The 20,371-nt window shown below is 66.8% G+C and overlaps 2 protein-coding genes across 2 annotated transcripts; both read right to left on the bottom strand.

Annotated features, from left to right (window-relative positions):
* Positions 1-6,757: 6,757 nt before the first annotated feature.
* Positions 6,758-9,197, bottom strand: TOR4A (torsin family 4 member A). Its single transcript, XM_059658586.1, has 2 exons — positions 8,830-9,197; positions 6,758-8,152 (listed from the first exon to the last, which is right to left on the bottom strand). The coding sequence occupies exon 2, from the start codon at positions 8,113-8,115 to the stop codon at positions 6,871-6,873; it is 1,245 nt and encodes a 414-aa protein (XP_059514569.1). The 5' UTR covers positions 8,116-8,152; positions 8,830-9,197; the 3' UTR covers positions 6,758-6,870.
* A 1,075-nt stretch (positions 9,198-10,272) lies between these two features.
* Positions 10,273-17,649, bottom strand: NELFB (negative elongation factor complex member B). Its single transcript, XM_059656246.1, has 13 exons — positions 17,209-17,649; positions 16,750-16,913; positions 16,474-16,573; positions 15,881-16,111; positions 13,771-13,956; positions 13,079-13,191; positions 12,603-12,705; positions 12,384-12,479; positions 12,154-12,296; positions 11,932-12,038; positions 11,200-11,341; positions 11,003-11,111; positions 10,273-10,925 (listed from the first exon to the last, which is right to left on the bottom strand). Exons 1-13 carry the CDS (start codon positions 17,647-17,649, stop codon positions 10,779-10,781), a joined length of 2,082 nt encoding a protein of 693 aa, XP_059512229.1. The 3' UTR covers positions 10,273-10,778.
* Positions 17,650-20,371: the final 2,722 nt, after the last annotated feature.

The raw sequence follows: 20,371 nt of genomic DNA on the forward strand, positions 1-20,371 counted from the left end.
GTGCCACCTCCCCCACGGCCGACTGTGCCATCTCCCCACGGCCGACTGTGCCACCTCCCCCACGGCCGGCTGTGCCATCTCCCCACGGCCGACTGTGCCATCTCCCCCACGGCCGACTGTGCCATCTCCCCCACGGCCGACTGTGCCACCTCCCGCTGGGGCCGACTGTGCCATCTCCCCACGGCCGACTGTGCCATCTCCCCACGGCCGACTGTGCCACCTCCCCCACGGCCGACTGTGCCACCTCCCCCACGGCCGACTGTGCCACCTCCCCCACGGCCGGCTGTGCCATCTCCCCACGGCCGACTGTGCCACCTCCCCCACGGCCGGCTGTGCCATCTCCCCACGGCCGACTGTGCCATCTCCCCACGGCCGACTGTGCCATCTCCCCCACGGCCGACTGTGCCATCTCCCCCACGGCCGACTGTGCCACCTCCCGCTGGGGCCGACTGTGCCATCTCCCCACGGCCGACTGTGCCATCTCCCCACGGCCGACTGTGCCATCTCCCCCACGGCCGGCTGTGCCACCTCCCCCACGGCCGACTGTGCCACCTCCCCCACGGCCGACTGTGCCACCTCCCCCACGGCCGGCTGTGCCACCTCCCCCACGGCCGACTGTGCCACCTCCCGCTGGGGCCGACTGTGCCACCTCCCCCACGGCCGACTGTGCCACCTCCCCCACGGCCGGCTGTGCCACCTCCCCCACGGCCGACTGTGCCACCTCCCGCTGGGGCCGACTGTGCCACCTCCCCCACGGCCGGCTGTGCCATCTCCCCCATGGCCGGCTGTGCCACCTCTCTCCACGGCCGACTGTGCCACCTCCCGCTGGGGCCGACTGTGCCATCTCCCCACGGCCGACTGTGCCATCTCCCCACGGCCGACTGTGCCATCTCCCCCACGGCCGGCTGTGCCACCTCCCCCACGGCCGACTGTGCCACCTCCCCCACGGCCGACTGTGCCACCTCCCCCACGGCCGGCTGTGCCACCTCCCCCACGGCCGACTGTGCCACCTCCCGCTGGGGCCGACTGTGCCACCTCCCCCACGGCCGACTGTGCCACCTCCCCCACGGCCGGCTGTGCCACCTCCCCCACGGCCGACTGTGCCACCTCCCGCTGGGGCCGACTGTGCCACCTCCCCCACGGCCGACTGTGCCACCTCCCCCACGGCCGGCTGTGCCACCTCCCCCACGGCCGACTGTGCCACCTCCCGCTGGGGCCGACTGTGCCACCTCCCCCACGGCCGGCTGTGCCATCTCCCCCATGGCCGGCTGTGCCACCTCTCCCCACGGCCGACTGTGCCACCTCCCCCACGGCCGACTGTGCCATCTCCCCACGGCCGACTGTGCCACCTCCCCCACGGCCGGCTGTGCCATCTCCCCACGGCCGACTGTGCCATCTCCCCCACGGCCGACTGTGCCATCTCCCCCACGGCCGACTGTGCCACCTCCCGCTGGGGCCGACTGTGCCATCTCCCCACGGCCGACTGTGCCATCTCCCCACGGCCGACTGTGCCACCTCCCCCACGGCCGACTGTGCCACCTCCCCCACGGCCGACTGTGCCACCTCCCCCACGGCCGGCTGTGCCATCTCCCCACGGCCGACTGTGCCACCTCCCCCACGGCCGGCTGTGCCATCTCCCCACGGCCGACTGTGCCATCTCCCCACGGCCGACTGTGCCATCTCCCCCACGGCCGACTGTGCCATCTCCCCCACGGCCGACTGTGCCACCTCCCGCTGGGGCCGACTGTGCCATCTCCCCACGGCCGACTGTGCCATCTCCCCACGGCCGACTGTGCCATCTCCCCCACGGCCGGCTGTGCCACCTCCCCCACGGCCGACTGTGCCACCTCCCCCACGGCCGACTGTGCCACCTCCCCCACGGCCGGCTGTGCCACCTCCCCCACGGCCGACTGTGCCACCTCCCGCTGGGGCCGACTGTGCCACCTCCCCCACGGCCGACTGTGCCACCTCCCCCACGGCCGGCTGTGCCACCTCCCCCACGGCCGACTGTGCCACCTCCCGCTGGGGCCGACTGTGCCACCTCCCCCACGGCCGGCTGTGCCATCTCCCCCATGGCCGGCTGTGCCACCTCTCTCCACGGCCGACTGTGCCACCTCCCGCTGGGGCCAAGGGCTGGGGCCTGTCCCGTGTCGGGAGCCGGGCCTCTGGCGGCGGCAGGGCTGTTACTAGGCTGAACCGGAGCTGCTTGTATTGAACCAGCCACAGCCGAGCGCCCCGAGCCTCGCCACCGACGCCAGCCCGGCCCGGGCGACGCGCAGGACGCCAGGAGGCCTGTGGTCCAGGTGCAGCCTGGGGCTCCCATCCGACGCCGAAACATGGAACCCAGGTTGGGACAAGCCGCCCTTTCCCGGGAGCCTCAGGCCCTTAGAGGCTAAGAGCTCTACGAGAGACAGCCGGGTCGGTCCCGGAGGCTCCTGGCTCCTGCCCGTTGGGACCGGCACATGTGAGGACCAGAGGGGCCTCAGGAAGCCGGGGCCTGTGTCCCGGGGACTCATTTCCTCCCCCGTGAAGGCACGGGCAGCGCATCAGGGACCGCAGAACGCGCCTGAGGCAGTTCCAAGAAAGGCTCCTGTCGCTGGGACGAGGCCAGCGGCGGGCCAGGAGCAGGGTGTCCGGGAGGTGTGGCCGGGGAGGCCGCGTCCCCAGAACCGGTGCTGGGCCCGGGCGCCCGAGTCCGGTGATCTCGGTGGCGGGTGCGGAGCCGGGCGGCCTCGAGGCGACGGAGGAGACGCACGGCTGGACGAGGCTCCGAGTTCCGCTGGAATCTGGAAGGAGGTGCGGAGGGCGCTGCCAAGTCAGCTGCAGCCTGAAAACTAGGAATTCAGCTGCTTCGCTCTCCATCCATCCTGACACGTTTACTGCTTTGAGAGAAACATCACGTGAGAGAGAAGCATTGATGGTGCCCTGACCGGGGCTCGAACCCACAACCTGGCTGTGTGTCCTGACCGGGGTTCGAACCGGCACCTTCCTGGTGTACGGACGGACCGGACGACACTCCGGCCCAGGGAGCCGCCGGCCAGGCAGCCACCTTCCTCCCAGCACGAGACGTGCCCGCCCACCGCCTCTGCGGTGGACACGGCTGCCCCTCCGTCCTGGTCTGAGAGGAGGGACCGGTCCCTGTCGGCCCCTTCTCACCGGTGAAGGCCCCCCCCTGGGAGGCACAGCCAGACGCGCCTCAAAAACCGTCTGAGGTCGCCTGGCCGCGTGGCTCAGCGGTTGAGCGTCAACCTTTGAACCAAGAAGTCAGGGTTCAATTCCCGGTCAGGGCACAGGCCCGGGTGTGGGCTCCATCCCCAGGAGGGGGCGTGCACGATTCTCATCACTGATGTTTCTATCTCTCCCTCTCCCTGTCCTTTCATCTCTGAAATCAATAATAATAACAATAAAAGTATACAGAAAAGAAAAAATTATTAAAAAATAAATAAAGCCAAAACCGGTTTGGCTCAGTGGATAGAGCGTCGGCCTGCGGACTGAAAGGTCCCAGGTTCGATTCCGGTCAAGGGCATGTACCTGGGTTGCGGGCACATCCCCAGTAGGGGGTGTGCATGAGGCAGCTGATCGATGTTTCTCTCTCATCGATGTTTCTAACTCTCTATCTCTCTCCCTTCCTCTCTGTAAAAAATCAATAAAATATATTAAAAATAAATAAATAAATAAATAAATAAATAAATAAAGCGTCTGCGGCCGATGGGAAGAGCCACGCGGGCTCATCGGGCTCCGGCAGAACTTCGCTCCGGTCAACAGGTTCCGGGAAAGGCCGCGGGGCTGCCCTTGGCGGTCGGGCCAGCGCTCCAGCTCTACGATTTTGTTAGGGAAGGGGTGTTTTTTTCCTTTTTTTTAATTTTTATTTTTTTAATTAAATCTTTATTGTTCAGATTATTACATTTGTTCCTCTTTTTTTTCCCCCCATAACTCCCCTCCTCCCAGTTCCCACCCCACCCTCCGCCCTCACTCCCCACCCACTGTCCTCATCCATAGGTGCACGATTTTTGTCCAGTCTCTTCCCGCATCTCCCACACCCCTTTCCCCCCCAAGAATAGTCAGTCCATTCCCTTTCTATGTCCCTGATTCTATTATGATCACCAGTTCATTCTGTTCATCAGATTATTTATTCACTTGATTTTTAGATTCACCTGTTGATAGATGTGTACTTTTCATTTTTAAATTGAGGTAACGTTGGTTAATACGATTCGATAAATTCCAGGTGTAGGGCACTAACGGGACCTCTGTCTGGGCTCGCACTCACCACCCAGTCCCGGCTCCTTCCATCACGCGCCAGGCCCCCCCTCCCCGCGTCCACGCGCTGACATGCGCTGAGCAGCGCCTTCTGGGCCGAGTTCCGGAACCGTGGCCGGTAAATGACGCCTCAGTCAAGCTGTTTTTTAAAAATAAATAAAGCAAAAAGCTACCACATTACAAATCTTCCTTAAAGAAATGAAACCAGAGTGGTTAGGGTTACACAGCTGGGTGGTTGGAGTGCGAAGAAAACAAGGTCATTGTCTTAAAAGTTGGGAGCTACTGGCTGGGGGGGCAGTGAGCAGCGGGCCGAGGGGGACCCGGGGACGGTGGGCGCCCTGTTTCTCAGCGGCGGGTGCGCCTGCTTTCTGATAAGATCGGGGTATTCATCTGCGTGACACAGGCCTCGGTGCGCTCGTCCCACCAGCCGCCCTTCACAACCCCAACCAGGATCGCACGGATCCGGATAAACACACGGGGGGAGCACACGCTCCATCGAGGTGCCACCGGCCTCAGCGAGATGGGTCCCGTCCACCTGCAGGCAGGGCGGGTGCAATGGCCCCGAAAACGTTTGCCAAAGGGGGTGACAAAACCAAGTTCTAATGAAAAGCCGAGCCAATCGGCTCCTGAAGAGACGGCGCCAGCAGCCGAGCCTCCTGCAGACAAGGAGGCCCTGGGAGGCGCCAGGCAGGACCCGCTGCTGGGAGCTCCGCCTGCGGAGGGTCCTGACCTGGGGGTGAGGGCCCTGACCTGGGGGTGAGGGTCCATGACCTGGGGGTGAGGGTCCGTGACCTGAGGGTGAGGGTTCTGACCTGGGGGTGAGGGTTCTGACCTGGGGGTGAGGGCCCTGACCTGGGAGTGAGGGTGCTGACCTGGGGGTGAGGGTGCTGACCTGGGGGTGAGGGCACTGACCTGGGGGTGAGGGCCCTGACCTGGGGGTGAGGGCCCTGACCTGGGGGTGAGGGTCCGTGACCTGGGGGTGAGGGTCCTGACCTGGGGGTGAGGGTCCGTGACCTGGGGGTGAGGGTCCTGGCCTGGGGGTGAGGGTCCGTGACCTGGGGGTGAGGGTCCGTGACCTGGGGGTGAGGGTCCTGACCTGGGGGTGAGGGTTCTGACCTGCGGGTGAGGGCCCTGACCTGGGGGTGAGGGTGGGCAGGAGCTGGAGGAGCTCCAGGGGTAACTGCCAACCCACTAAGGAGAAAGATGAAGCACCGTTTTGGGGGGACCACTACCCCGAAAAAGCAAGAAATAAGAAAAGAAACGCCCAGAAAAGGCAGGACTAAAAGGCCCAACACGCAGTCACGCGCACGCACACCTTGAGCAAGGCGACTGCACGGCAGGGGCTGGCCAGTGTGGGCGCCTGTGTCCCGGGTTTGGCCTCAGAGGGCGGACTCTTCCCCCAGCCGCCCAGCCAGTGGGTTTGGGGTGGACAGAGCTGCGGCTGACACAGTCCTGGGGCTCCCAGTCCCCGAGCCCCCAGGGAGCAGCCCACCCCCTTCCTGCCCTGAGCCCCCCCTCCATCCCCCCAGAGGCTTTCCTCTGCCCAGGGCGCCCGACATAATCCCATCCCCGCCCCTCGGCCAGACCTGGGCCCAGGCCCGCAGATGGGCCGGGAGGGGCTGCGACCACACGGACGAGGGAGCGGCAGGGGGACACCAGGGTGGGGGTCGGGCTGAGGTCAGAGGTGGGAGGGCGCACAACCTCTCCCGGTACCGAGCACCTCCCCATCCCCCTTGGCGCCCCCACCTCCACGGCCCCCTCCCTCCCGCCCCCCTGGGGCTGGCTGTTGTCACGCGTGTCCGTGTCCTCTATGCCCGTCTCCCCGGAGGCCAGGGGTCCCTCTCGGGTGGGCGGTGCACGCGGTCAGGGCGGCGGGGAGACGCGGGACCCGCCCCTGCAGCCCGGCCACCAGGTGGCAGCACTGAGCCGCCCTGAGCGCGGGGCTGCGGAGGCGCCCGCAGAGCAGTAAGGGGGGCGGGCGGGGGTACTGCCGGGTGACCGGGGAGGGTCCTGCTCGCAGGGTGGGCTCCCCCGGGGCTGGGGGCGGGGGGCCTGGGCTCAGAGGTCTCCCCCCGGAGCTCAGGTCCCCCGCTTAGGCCACCTCCTGCCTGTCGCCCCCAGAGAGTGCCCCCTTCCACAGCCTCCGGGCCATCCACTGGGTCAGCTGGCCGCGTGGACACGCACCCCCATGGGCGCTGGGCCGGAGCAGCCGCTAGACATGCAGCTTCCCCCAGGGTACCCGAGGCCAGAGAGGGCTCCGGGCCAGGGGTCCCCAGAGTGGGCAGGTGCGTGTGTGTGTTGGGGGGTGGCTGCCGCAGCACCCCGGGCCCGGTCACACAGCTCTGCAGGCAACCAGCCGGCTGTGTGAGGCCGGGAGCCGTCACTGTCTCCGAGACCATCTGCCCGGCGTCATGGGGACACAGCGCCCGTCTCCGCCTGCGCCGTGGGCACACAGGGGGCGCGGAGGACTGTGGCCGAATGAAGAACCGCAGGGGGCAGGTTGGAGGTCTGGGGAGTTGGGTTTATTAGGGGCCTCGGGCCGGGCAAAACCCCAGGGTCCGCTCCCCACCTGCCCCCAAACGTGTCGGGCTCCTGCCGGCGGCACGGCCTGCACTACAAGAGGTTCACCCGCGCCACCACCTGCTTGCAGCCGGTGACGGCAAACTCGCGGCCGGCGACGCGGTAGTAGCTGAGCTGCGCGGCCAGGAGCTCGGCGCGGGCCTGCTCGGGGAAGAAGCCCTCCCCGGCCATCTCGTCCCGGAAACAGTTGACCACGTCCTGCTTGTCCAGCAGCAGGAAGGGCACCACGGCCGCCGCCTGCCACAGCGGGTGCCCGCGCACCAGGAGCGCCTTCAGGCTGGCGCGCAGCTCCTCGTCGGCGCGGGCCCGGTGCGCGCGGTCCGGGTGCGGGGCCGGCGTGCGGGACGCGTTCTGCAGCACGAAGCGCGTGACCTCCGCGCCGCCCGCGCTGCTGAGCAGCACGTAGACCGCGTTGTGGAAGCGGTGCGGGCGCTGCGGCTGCAGGAGGCCGTGCAGCTCATCCAGCAGCGCCGGCGGCATCAGCTCCACCTCGTCCAGCACCAGGAGCGGCGTCTTCTCCTCCGCCTCGGCCCGCGCCACCACGTCGGCCACGTGGCGCGCCAGCTCCTCGCGACAGGCCTGCGGGGCGCGCGCCGAGGGGCAGTGGTGCCGCGCGTGGTACTGCACCACCAGCGCGCTGTCCTCCAGCACCGCGCGGAAGTGGCGCGCCAGCAGGCGGCCCACGTGGCTCTTGCCCACGCCGCTGGGCCCGTGCAGCGCCAGGAGCAGCGGGCGGCTGTGCACGTGCGTGGACAGGTAGTCCCGCAGCAGCGCCACGAGGCGCCCCACGGCCGCCGGCTGGCCGAACACGGCGCGCTGCAGCGCCTTCTCCAGCCCGTCCAGGTCGTAGCGCAGCGCGTTGTCGTCCAGGTTCTCGATGGCGTTGAGCACCTGGAAGCCCACGATGGCCACGAGCAGCAGCAGGCAGCTCTGCGCTCGGCTGTGGCGCTCGGCGCGCGGCCGGCAGCGGCGCGAGGAGTCGGGGTAGAGCACCACCCGGCTGCGCCGTCGCTTCTTGCGCGGCGTCCTCGAGGCCAGCTCGGTGGGGCCGTCGAAGGTGAAGAACTGCGGCTGGTCCGCGTCCGCGCGAGACACCGGGGCCCCCGAGTCCAGCCCCGGGCCCGGCGTCAGCGGGCGCCGCTTGCGCAGGAGGCACACGCGGCGGCGCAGGCGGACCACGGCTCGCAGCGGCGCCATCACGCTCGGGCCGGGGGCGCGGGGAGCCGCGGCCACGGGCTCCGGGGCCCCGGGCTCCGCGCTGGGCTGGCCGCGGTCCATGGCGCAGGGGCGGCGCTCCGCATGCAGGTCGCCCTCCCTGCAACAGGAAGACGGGAGGGTCTCCAGACTCCCGCCCGGTGACCAGCACCGGGGCTTCTCCCCGAGAGAGCTCACCCGGTGGGCGGCCTGGCCTGTTCCGCCCGCGGGGCCAGAGGGTCGCTCGGACCAGGAAGCAGCTCCCCGCGGGGCCCCATGCAAATCCCTCGCGTCCTCCCGTAAACAGCCGGGCCCAGAGGAAGTGGCCAGGGTGGGGGAGGGGACGCCGCTGGGGCGGCTTATCCGGCAGCCCCCCGCTTCCTGGAGGAGGAGGCCGGGCGGCCGGGCGCCCGATTAGGGGTGAGGATGGGTCACAGCCGGACTCCGCCCCCGACCGCCGCTCCGCCAGGGCCCTCCGAGGACCAGCCGCTGAAGCGCTGGCCGAGCACCCCCTGGAGTTGGGACGCCCCACACACTCGGGGAAGGGTGGGTCTGGCCGGAACTTCTGCTTTTGAGACTGAGCCCCAGCCCTGTTCCCAGGCTGAACCCAGGCCTCCCAGCCCAGCGCCCCCCAAGATCCTCCCAACACCCCTCCGTGAACACTGATGGAGGTGCGGCCGGGAGCCCCCCGAGGTGGGAGACGGACAGCAAGACAGGAGCAGGAGGAAAAGGGAAGAGCCACTGAGATAGCTGGAGAGAGGCGGGGTGCAAACCCCTGGCCCCCAAACCACCCCATACCTGCAGCTGCGTCAGGCCAGGCTCCTGCCGGACCCCAGCCCCCCAGGGCAGCCCCTGCCTGCGCCAGACACAGCCTGCGACTCAGGAAGCAGGAAAGGCTGGCTTCCTGGGAGTCGGCGGGTCAGGGGCTTGGGGCCAGCTCAGGCCGCAGGCAGTGGCACCTGCGGGTCCCCAGGGAGTGTCCAGCGCGGAGGAAGCCGGGGAAAGTTTCCGCTTCTACGCAAAGGAAGTGAGTCAGAGGTGTGTCCAGGGCGGGACTTGGGCTGGACGGAGGCGCCAGGCGGGGAGGCCGGGCTGGCTCGTCCTGGTCCCCTGACCAGTGGGTCCCACTCCCCTTAGCCCTGCGGGCCCTGGGCATGGCCTCCACCGGGACCCTGGGGGCACTTGCACCTCCATCTGCCTCCAGACACCGAGCACCCAGGACATCTCTGGCCCCCGACCCTCACAGGCGCCCGGTGGGGGAGGGGAGCCCACATCCCTCCCTGTTCTCCCCCCCAGCCCTTCCTTCCCCTTCCCTGACCCCAAGCGGCCCCCAGAGCAGGGCTCATTTCCTGTTCCCCCTCCCTCCCTCCCCACTCAGGTCACTGCCCTCTCGGCCTCCCAGGCGCTGACCTGCTCAGCTGGCTGCTCCCTGCAGGCACCCGCAGTACCCCCTCCACCTGGGGGTCCCCAGTGCCGTCCACCCAGATAGATGGGGCCTCCCATTCCTTCCTCTGGGCTGGAGGAGCCCAGCTTCATGGACACGTCTGTCCATCTTGACCTTGAGCCTCAGGGCACCCAGGGGTCCAGTCTGCTCCCCGACTCCTCCCTTAGCTGGGCCCACCTCCCCGATTCCCCGAGATGGAAGCAGCCCCCACAGAGCTGCCCGCGCCCACAGGGCCTGCCTGCGCCTGGCCCCACCCCCTCCAGCCACTTCTCCCACTGGGTCGGCCCATCCGTGTACAAACATGTATTTCTTTTAATATTTTTTTCATTGCAGAGGAAGGAAGAGGGAGAGAGAAACATCAGTGATAACAGTCATGGATCGGCTGCCTCCTACACCCCCTACTGAGGATCCAGCCCCCAACCCAGGCCGGTGCCCTGACCAGGAATCGAGCCCTGACCTCCTGGTTCATAGGTTGATGCTCAACCACTGAGCCACGCCAGCCGGGCTAAACATGTATGTCTTCCATCTTAAAAATCCACACACAAGCAAGCCCCGGACCTGCCCCACTGTGCCTTTGCTGTCCATGGCCCCTCCCCCTCCCTGCAGAGCTGCACCCGTCAAGGTCACTGACTTCCGTGGACCAGGACCCTTGCGTGTCACTGCTGGGGGGGCAGTGTCTCATCTGGGGGCCTCCAGCCACGCCCAGACCTTCCCGGCGACATGGCCCACAGAAATGGACAAGGTCGGACCCGGTGCTATAGCTACCCCCACCCCTCGGCACAGAAACGCGCACCCACTTTTACCAAAACGCTTTTATTTACACACGAGTCACGGCGGACGACGCGGACCCTCACCCGCTGAGTGCACCTGCGCAAGGAGCACACCTTTCCCAGGGTAAACGGAGGCAGCAGGTGGGGCCTGGGCAGGGGCACCCTCTGCCTGGGGTCCCAGTACAGTGGCCTGTCCACTGTTAAACACGCAGGAGTCCTCAGAGGGCCAGGCTGACCAGCAACGCTGCTAACCAGTGCCCCACGCCAAAGCCCGGCCCCATGGCGAGCAGGGGGCTCCCCCGACTGCGCCCGCAGGCCCCACAGTGCACACCCGCGCGAGGCAGAGCTCACAGCCCGAACGGTCCGGGCCCACGCACACGACTGTCGGGTCAGGGTGGGCTGAGGCGTGGAGGAGGCACCTGTCCAGGGGACCACCCTGGGCCTCAGCGCAGCCACCACCCGCCATGAGCACCGCTCTGCCTCCAGGCGACACGGGTCCCGACGATCCCAGGCCATGGCCTCCCGGGGAGGTGTCAGAGGCCGGCCGGGGCGGGCACGGCAGGGAGGGGCAGCTCCAGGGCCGGGGGCTCGGCGGCCGGGGCCGGGCTGGGCTTGCGGTGGTCCAGCTGCTCCAGCTTCTCGCTGAGCTGTGAGTAGAGCTCCTTCACCGCTTCGCCGCTCTGTGGGAAGCACAGGGTGTGGGCAGGCCCGGGCGAGATCGGGGCCCCCCAGGGTGCGGGGCAGGGGCAGCACCCACCTGGCCGCTGGGTTCCAGCACCTTCTGCAGGGCCTGCAGCCTGGTGGGCGCTACACGGTGGTGCAGGTGGAGGAGGAGCCGCAGCACGTGCCGCTGCACGTTCTCCTTCCTGCGAGAGCCAGTGGGTGGCTGCAGGGCTGCCCGCCCCCCCGCCCCCGCCCGCCCAGCACTCACCCTGCCCAGCGGCGCCCCCGTACCTTGGGGAGGCGGTGAGCAGGAAGCCGTCGAAGAGGCTGCTGCAGAAGTCCTCCAGGGCAAACTCCTCGGCCAGCAGTGCCAGGTTCCCCGTGAGCAGGTGCAGGAAGATGTCGCCGAAGGCCAGGTCGCTGAAGGTCTCCACTGCGGGCACAGCAGGGTCAGCCCGCCCTCGCCCACCTTGCTGGGCTGACAAGGGCACCCCCCTGGGCAGGGGCACCCTCTGTCTGGGGTCCCAGTACAGTGGACTGTCCACTGTCAAACACCCAGCCCTGAGCCAGCGAGGCCATGGGCCCGCCCGCCCGCCTGTGGGAAGCTGATGCTCCCAGAATCCCCTTCTCCCTGACGCAGCCTGAGCTTGCTCAGGGTCACTGGAAGGGGTCCACTCAGACCACGGTCTCTTCTTCCCGCTCACACCCCACCCCCACCCATCCTCCCAGGGACGCGGCCTCCTCACTTTCGGGGGCTCCCTGATGTCGGGGACCTGAGAAGCCGCACCCCCTTCCTTAGGGTTAAGGTGCCTCCCACCACCTGGAAAGGACTCTGACAACAGGTGATGCGGGCAGAGGGTCTGAGAGCAGAGAGCAGAGCTCCTCGCTTTTTACCACAACTTCCAGGAGACTGCACTTGGGGGGAAGCCAGCTGGCTGCAGGAGGCGGGGCAGTCACAGGGGGGCGCGGGGGGGGGGGCCATCACGGGGGGGGGGGGCAGGGCGGCTCGGCGACCGCACTCACCGAGCCCGGGCAGCAGACGGAGGAGTGCGTTCTTGTTCCTCTGCTTGGTGATGTGCAGCACGTAGTAGAGCCCCACCTCGCAGGCCATGCGCTGCTCCTGCAGGAACCTGGCGGGAGCACCCGCCTGAGGAGCACGGCCCCAAGGAGCGCCCGACACCGGCCCCCAGGCCCCAGCCCCAGCCCCAGCCCCAGCCCCAGCCCCAGCCCCAGCCCCAGCGGTACCTGGTGAAGCTCTCGGGAAGGGCGCTCGGGTAGGCGGCCGGGGCCCTCTCCTCTGCCGGGAGCTTCTGGTCCACGTTGAAGGCGTAGTCGTCCACCACGAAGGACATGAGCGTGGGCAGGAACTTGGTGATGAGCTCCACCTCCTGGGGGACCGGGAGCTCAGCCGGGCACAGCCCCGCCCGCCGCCCCGCCCACCTGCCCTCGGCCTCCAGCCCCCGGAGTCCCCTTACCATCCTGGGCTCCTTGAAGACCTGGCTGTCGATCATGTCCCAGGCCCCCTGGCCCAGCGCCAGGAGCCTGAGCAGCAGCAGCAGATCAGGGCTGTCCTGCGGAGAACGGGCCTCAGCGCCAGCTCCCCCGCTGCTCAGTGGGGTGCTGGCCGCCCCGGTCCCCTCACACGCCCTGCCCCCGCACCCGAAGGCTGCCTGTGGCCAGCGCGGCACACTCACCCTGGGCAGCGTCTCCTGGCCGACCAGCTCCTGCAGGTGCCGGACGGTGCTCAGGGACAGCGTATTGATGGCGAAGGGGTCACACAGGATCATGGACAGGTCCCTGCAAGGAGCAGCATTCGTGGAAGCTGCGGGCCAGGGAGGGCGGCCCTCCACGGGGAGGGAGCCACCCCTCTGCTCTCCTTCCCCACAGTTTGAAGCCTGTCTCTAACTTAGGACACTGAGGAGTCAGAAAGTTCTTAAGGGAATTAAGCCATGTTTGGTTCTGGGGGCCTGACCCTGCCGCGTCCCAGAGACATCACAGGCGGCCCACAGCTGCAGAGCCCGCCGGGGCCCGGCCGCAGTCCTGTCTCCACCGTGGGGCGGGGTGCCCGGGCCCCCTGGACACGCTGGAATCCCCACCACCGCAGACAGAGCGTGCTCATCTGGACAGTGGGCAGGACCCGGGGGGGGCTCCACCAAGGGCCAGCCCTCACCCCAGGACTTGCTCCTGACCCTTCTTCACTCCGTCGAGAAACCCCTGCAGCTCCCGCGCCCGCTTGCTGTCCACGAAGCGCTCCCGGATGCAGGCGTCCAGGCACCAGGTGAACTGCGGGAAGCAGGTCAGCGCGTGAGGGGGCCCTGCTCGCCCTCGGCTCTCGCTCCCAGGCCTTGGAGGGTCAGGGCCCCGCGTCACCTCGCCAAGACCCGGCTGAGGGCCAGGACCTGTCCCAGGAGCAGGACGCAGAGGCAACCAGGACTGGGTCCCGCCCACCTGCCCGGGTGTGGGAGACGATGTCTGAGTTTATTCTAAAGGCCCCCTCTCTGGAGGCCCCACTGTGGGGCCTCAAAGTGACCCCGTCTCGGCTGCCCAGCACCCGAGGGGAGGAGGGCGGTGCAGAGCCCGGGTCCCAGAGCAGCCTGAGGCCCGAGAGGGGAGGCCCAGGCCCGGAACGCCTGAGGCTGCAGAGGCATCCAGGGGGGCGCCCCAGCACTGGGGGAGTGAGGGGGAGTGACGGACGGGCAGGGGAGGAGCTGTGGCCAGGGACGGCCCTCCCAGCGATTCAGCGGGGGAGGCAGCAGGGCTGCGCAGACTTGGTGGTCAGGTGGGGGCAGCCCGAGCCGAGGTACCAGGGCCTGCAGCCACCAGGGAGGGGAGACCAGGGGGAAGGGCCAGGTGGGCGGGCACCTTGTGGCACGGGTCCACCGAGCAGATGTCGCCCACGTCCAGGTCGTGCAGGGACATGAGCAGCTCGGCGCGCAGCGTGCAGTAGTGCACGTTCCGCGTGCGCAGGAAGAGCGTCCGCAGGAACTGCAGCACCATGTCGTACAGCTTCACGTTCTTCCCCACCATCTGTGTCAGCTTCTGCACCACCTGCCAGAGACCCGGCCGCGTGTCACACACGCCTGGCAGCCCGCACGCCGGCCGCGAATCCAGCAGGTCACCCCCGGCCGCGTGTCACACGCCTGGCAGCCCGCACGCCGGCCGCGAATCCAGCAGGTCACACGCGGCAGGTCACCCCCGGCCGCGTGTCACACACGCCTGGCAGCCCGCACGCCGGCCGCGAATCCAGCAGGTCACACGCAGCAGGGCTGAGGGCATTTCCCAAACCTGAGAAGATGCATAGATGACTGCCTGGGGGGACAGCTGAGGGCATCTTAGTCTACGTGCTATTGCCTCCTACTGGCCGAACACCTGAAGAGCCGTAGGCAAATTCTGCTAATCTGACAACACCTCTGTACACTAAACCTTGTCTTTGATATGTGTATCTGCTTTAGGACAATCTGTGTTCATGAAAATCAAGGGTCCAGAGAGACAGGAGAACTTGGTTCCTTTAGCTAAGTCTTCTCTGGCTCCCCAAAATGCCTTCCAAAATTATGTTTCGTCTCTGGACTCTAGTCATTTACACGCAGCCCTCCTCCAGACTCCTGAACCCTTCTAGATGCCGAGAAACACCACCGGCACCACACGACCCCAGCATCACTCAGGGCCACGGCGGCACTCAGGGCCACGGCGGCACGCAGGGCCACGGCGGCACGCAGGGCCACAGTGAAAGGAAGGGCCACACGCCCCTCCTACTTTGGGCTGGAAGTCTCCTCTCACCGGACCCTGGTCTGTGTCGGCGGCAGTGTTTCTGGTTCGTAAGGAGGTGAAGCCCAGGCCAGGCCCACGGGGTCCCTGGAAGGCCACCGGCCTGTGACCTCGGCTCCACCCAAGGCCCTGCCCACCCAGTGACGTGGGGAGACGGCCCCCCACCGAGGATGGGTGAGCTTTGCCCTTGGCCACGACCCAAGTCCCTGCACCCACGTACTGGGCCCCTCAATGCCACGTGCCAGCCCTGACCTGGGTCCGCCCAGCCTCAACTTGAAAAGGGGCACAACCTGGGCCACAACCAGGGCTGCGAGGCACCCACCCCGCGGGCCCCGGGGCAGCGGAACGTGCAGGAGGGGCCTGGCGTGGAGGGGAGCGAGGAGGAAGGACGGGAGACGATGGCAGACACAGCCTAAGGCCCTGCTACCCCAGGACGGGCGGGGGGCGGGGCGGGGGCGGGGCGGGAGGGGCAGAGCGGGAGGCGGAGGGCGGCGCAGACCCTCTCGGGAGGACCATCAGACCATGCCCTACCTCCCACCAAACACACACACTCCAGGTGAAAGCGGCGTGAGCGAACTCCACGGACACCAGCGCCACTCTGCCCGCCTCGGGCCGCCGGTCCCCACACGGGCCCCCCTCCTGGAACCCAGGCCGGCACCTTAGCGACCCCACCTCACAGGAAAGGCCTCTCCACGTGGCTGCCAGCCTCCAACCCTCCCCCGCTCCCCCGCGGGCCCTGGGCTCTGGCCACGCGGCCTCCATCGCCCTCAGCAAGCCCCGCCGGCCCTCGGCCAGGCCCTGCTCACACCTCCCGGCTCCCCCGCCACTTCCCGTCCTCACCGCCCTCGCCGCCCGCCCAGCCCTCAGTGGCCAGCACATGGCAGTCACTGCGTGGCGTCGGCCCCCCATGAGACCGAGCGCCCCACGCAAGCGCCCTAAGCCCCCGGGCTGCTGAAGGGCCCAGGCCCCTATGGCAGGCAGGCGGCACTGGAGAGATGTCTGTCCAAGCAACTGATGAGTCAAGTCCTCCCAGAGCAGAGAGGACACGCTGAGCGAAGGGAACGGGCTGGCCACCGGCAGAGTCCAGTCCGACACCGACAGGCCCACCGGGCGGTGAAGCCGTCCCGGGGGCAAACCACCCGCACACTGGGGGACACTCGGGGGGGCCGCGGTCCCCCCCACCCCCCCCCCCCCCCCGCCGCCTCACCTCGCCCTGGCGCCGCGTCCGGGGGGACGGGCTGAAGAAGTTGTGCAGCACGGACAGCTCCGCGCTGAAGAGCGCGCGCTCCTTCTCCAGGATGTACTGCTTCAGCAGCGGGGACACCTCGTCGCCGAACAGCGCCTGGTTGTCCTGCCAGATCTGCCGCTTCACCTCCACGGCGCAGGCGCGGTACAGCTCCTTGTCGGCCATGACCAGCTTCAGCTTCTTCTCGGGGACCTAGGGGACCAGCAGGCGCCCCTGAGCCGCGTGGCCCAGCGTCTGCTTCCAGGCCGGTCAGTGGGGCCGGCCGCGCGGCTCAGGGGTTGAGCATCGACCCACGAACCAGGGGGTCACGGTTCGATTCCCGGTCGGGCACAGGCCCGGGTTACGGGCTCCATCCCCAGTGGGGGACGTGCAGGAGGCAGCCCATCCGGGACTCTCTCTCATCATTGCTTTCCTATCTTTCTCTCCCTCTTCCTTCTACTCTGAAATCAATAGAAATATGTTTTTAAAAAACCGGACAGATCAATAGGCCTCAGCACCACGCCCCCTGGCGGGAACCTCCGGGCCAGGCTGCGGTGCTGCCCGCTGGCTCTCACCTTGGGCAGGTGTTTCATGACGCACATCACCACCGGCTGCAGCGAGGGCATCTTCACCAGAGAAAAGCTCTTCTCCAGCAGGTCTTCCAGCTTCTTGTACCTGGGAGACGCGGGGGGCAGGGGGCTGAGACGCGGCGCAGGACCAGTCGGCTGAAGGCACAGCATCCACAGGCGGGACCCGGGGTGGGGGGGGGGGTGAGGGGGGCAGTAACCGAGGGGACCGTAAGTGCTGCGGGCCGTCCCCGCGGAGGGCGCCGCACTGCCGCCTGCACCCACCTCTCCTCCGCCTTCCCCTCCGCCGCGATGGCCGACACGCGCTCCAGCAGCTTCTCGCGCAGCTCGTCGAACACGGACTGGTGGAACTCCAGGCGCGGCGTCCCGTGCAGGTCCAGGAAGGGCAGGGCCGACTGCAGGGAGGGCAGCAGCACGCCGTTCTCTGTCTGGGGAAGCAGAGGGTGGGCGCGGGGTCGATGCTGCTCACCCGGGGCAACACAGAGAGCACAGGGGCGGCCCCGTCTGGCCAGGCCCCCGGACGCGCCGCCGGGGAGACGGGAGGCAGCGGCGAGGGTGTTCCCAGCGGCGCTGGTTTTCACGACAAAGCCGCCCAGACGTCCGTCCGTGGGCACTGGCTCGGGGCACCTGGTCCCTCCGCCCCGGGGAACGGAGCAAAGGGAGCAAAACCCGCCCGCGGCCCCCGCGGCCCCGCCCCCACGGCCGGGCCCCGCGCCCACCCACCTGGAACTGCTCGATGGCCTTGAGCGGCTCCGTGCAGTTGGTGAGCGTCTCCTTCAGGTCCTCGCCATTGGCCACGCCCAGGTCCTGCAGCCCCGCGAACAGGGCCGAGGCCCCGGTCCCAGGCCGGCTCGGCGCCCCATCCCCACCGCGCTCCGCCGGCGCCGCCGCGGCCGCCGCAGGCCCCCCGGCAGCCCGTTCGCTCGGGCCGCGGGGGCCGCCTGAGCTCCTCTCCCCGGCGCCCTCCAGCTCGGCAGGTCCCTCCCGCAGCGCGACGCCGCTTGGCCCAAAACCGCCCCCTTCCGCCCCGCACCGCGGGTCCCCGGCTAACCAGCCCGGCCGGGAACGCCTGCGCCGCGCGGAGGTTCCTAGGAGAGGAGAGGGCCCGCTGAGCGGCTGCACACGACCGCAGTTGGGCCCCGCCCGGCCCCGCCCACTTTTCATGGCCCCGCCCACCGCCTTCCTCGGGCCGCCGCTTCCCCCGCCCCGCCGCGGGGTCGGGGCACCGGGTTGCCGCCCGCCCTCGGCCCAGTCCACCCGGCTGGGCCCGGAACCACCTGCGAGGGACGGTGTAGAGGGCGCGGCGGGCGGGGGCGGGAGGAGGCGTTTCTATGAACCGCAGAACTGACATTTTTGCCGGGTATATTTTTTATTATGAAGAGTCCTGTCGCCGCCCTCACAGCGGCCTCGGGACGCGGAGAAAGGATCTCATTAAGCGCAGAGACCTAGACGGAATCGGGAGGGCCCGTGGGAGGAGCTCGCGGGTGGCGTCATCGCGAGAGCCCTAGGGGCGCGTCAGCTCAGTGTCGCCCCAGCCCTTCCCCAACTTCCGCTTCCGGTCCGTCCCACCGCCGCGGGCTCCGCCGGCTCCCGACTCGGGCCTCCCGGGGGCCCCGCTCCCGCTATGTCGGGGCTCCTGGGCTCCCCTCCGGAACCGGTCGCGGCTTCTCGCTGAAGCCCCTGCTCGTCCGTCTGCCCCGATCGCTCGATCCCACAGTCACCCCGTTGCCTTGCGGGTCAGGCTGTTGGGAGAGCTTTGGGAATAGGGGGCGTCCGTGCTGAATCCCGCGAGCCTTCGTTTCGGCCCCGGGCCGGACTGTGTTGCTGAAAGCGTCCAGCGGTTGGCCCGGCTCCCCGGACCCTGCCTCCGCACGGGCTGCTCTGCCTTGGGCCTGCGCCCCCCAACCTTCCACCCCCACCCGCGACCAGGCCGCCTGGAATCTGACCTTTGGCCCTCGCTCTAGAGAAGTGTCCGAAAAGTGGGGTCTCGGTTATCTAAGTATTTTAAGGCCGCCCCTCCTCCAGGAACTCAGGTTTGAAAGATGAGGCCACGCTTCAGGGGCATGTTTCACTAAATGGACAGATCTGACCTAAAGCAATTCAGAATGCAGTGGCCACTGTGGGAAACCTTGGAGATTCCCAAACTTTTTTTTTAATTGATTCTACAAAGAGGAAGTGGGGGAGAGAAATGTTGGGGTCCAGCCCCAGCAGGTCCAGGGTTTCCCAAAGGTGTGGACGGAGTCGGCGAAGAAGGAATGACACGGAGACAGGGTTCAGATGACCAGCATGGCCAGCTTCTCTTTTTATTCTCCTGTTACATCTGTATTTATACCATTTGATCCTATAAGCATGCCTCTATAGTCACATCATGGTATGTTTTGGGTCCTCCCTTAACCTTCTACAGTTCCTTGTTTCATGTCCGTAGTTTCTTATCTGACCTTTGCCAAAAATCCCATCTCCATCTAGTTCTATTCCAAAGGTTAGGGCGTTTGTTATCTCCATTCCAAGGTCACTACTCTACTGTTCTGTTAAGCTACAAGGAAGTAACTGAAGGAGATTATCCTAAGTAAAGATTATGTAACTTAGTGATTGTTCGTAGTTAAGGTGATTAACTACCCGCCTGGCACTTAGTTGAGGGGTTTTTACTGATTTATTCCCTTCCTTAGTCCTGTTAATCCCTATCTCCAGGGAAAAATCCCCACCTGGGGGAACAACCTTTCTCGGGGAAGGGGGTCTGGTTATAACACATAGTGCTAAGAAGGGGAGCAAACATATTAAGAACAGTATGCCATATACGCCAGGTCCCTTGAAACATACGCTGTGCAGATGTTTCTTCCCTGCTGCGACTGTGTCAAGCAGCGAGGATGGACCGGCCTCCGGCAGAGAAACAGCAGTTGGCTGCTTCCCGAACTGGGGACGGAACCCACACCTGGGTATGTGCCCTGACTGCGAATGGAGCCTGTCCAGCACTCAGGACAACCTCCAACCACCTGAGCCACATCGGCCGGAGCCCGACTCACTTTCTTACAGTAAGGGCGCTGAAACTGGCAAAGATGAGAGGGATGCCCATTTCCAGCGGTAGTTTGAGGCTTACAAACATTACCTAGAATCTGAAGTTGCCTCTTTGCAAAATAAAGTCTTAGCATTAACAGGGGCAGTTGAGCTTTTAAAGGGGGGGGGAGGGGCCCTGGAAACAGACACTAGGGTGGTGAAGGCTTGAGGCGAGGGGTGAGGGGGGTCTAGAAAGGGTCAATGGAGAAAAGGGGACGTACGTAATGCTTTCGACAATACAGATATTTAAAAAATGAAGTCCCTGCCCTGGCTGGTTTGGCTCAGTGGATAGAGCATTGGCCTGTGGACTGAAGGGTCTCGGGTTCGAGTCAAGGGCACTTGCCAGGATTGCAGACTCCATCCCCAGTGGGGGGCGTGCAGGAGGCGGCCAATCAGCGATTCTCTCTCATCATGGATGTTTCTATCTCTTTCTCCCCCTCTCCCTTCCTCTCTGAAATCAATAAAAATATATTTTTTTAAAAAAAAAACACTTTAAAAAAAAATGAGGTTACTATTGGCATGTGTTGCTGTTTTTAAGGAGGGGTGGCTCCAGCGCAGCGCTGCCTTGCCCCTCACCCTCACTCCATGTCTCAGGGACCAGCTCTGAGCCCTCGGGCCCTTCGTCCCCGGCGCCATCTCCTGCGCCAGCTGACCCTCCTCTACCTGCTTCCTCGCCTCCAGCCTCAGGCGCCATTCTCCGAACGTCATGCCCTCCGAGGGTCCCCACCGGCCTGCGATTTCCTACGCTCCCTGCACTGGCGCTGAACGGCCAGCCGTCGCCGGGAACCCCGCGGTGCCCCAGGAGCCTCACAGACTTGCCGAAGAGTCTGACATG

Source organism: Myotis daubentonii, chromosome 11 (assembly GCF_963259705.1).
Source record: "Myotis daubentonii chromosome 11, mMyoDau2.1, whole genome shotgun sequence".
NCBI lineage: Eukaryota > Metazoa > Chordata > Mammalia > Chiroptera > Vespertilionidae > Myotis > Myotis daubentonii.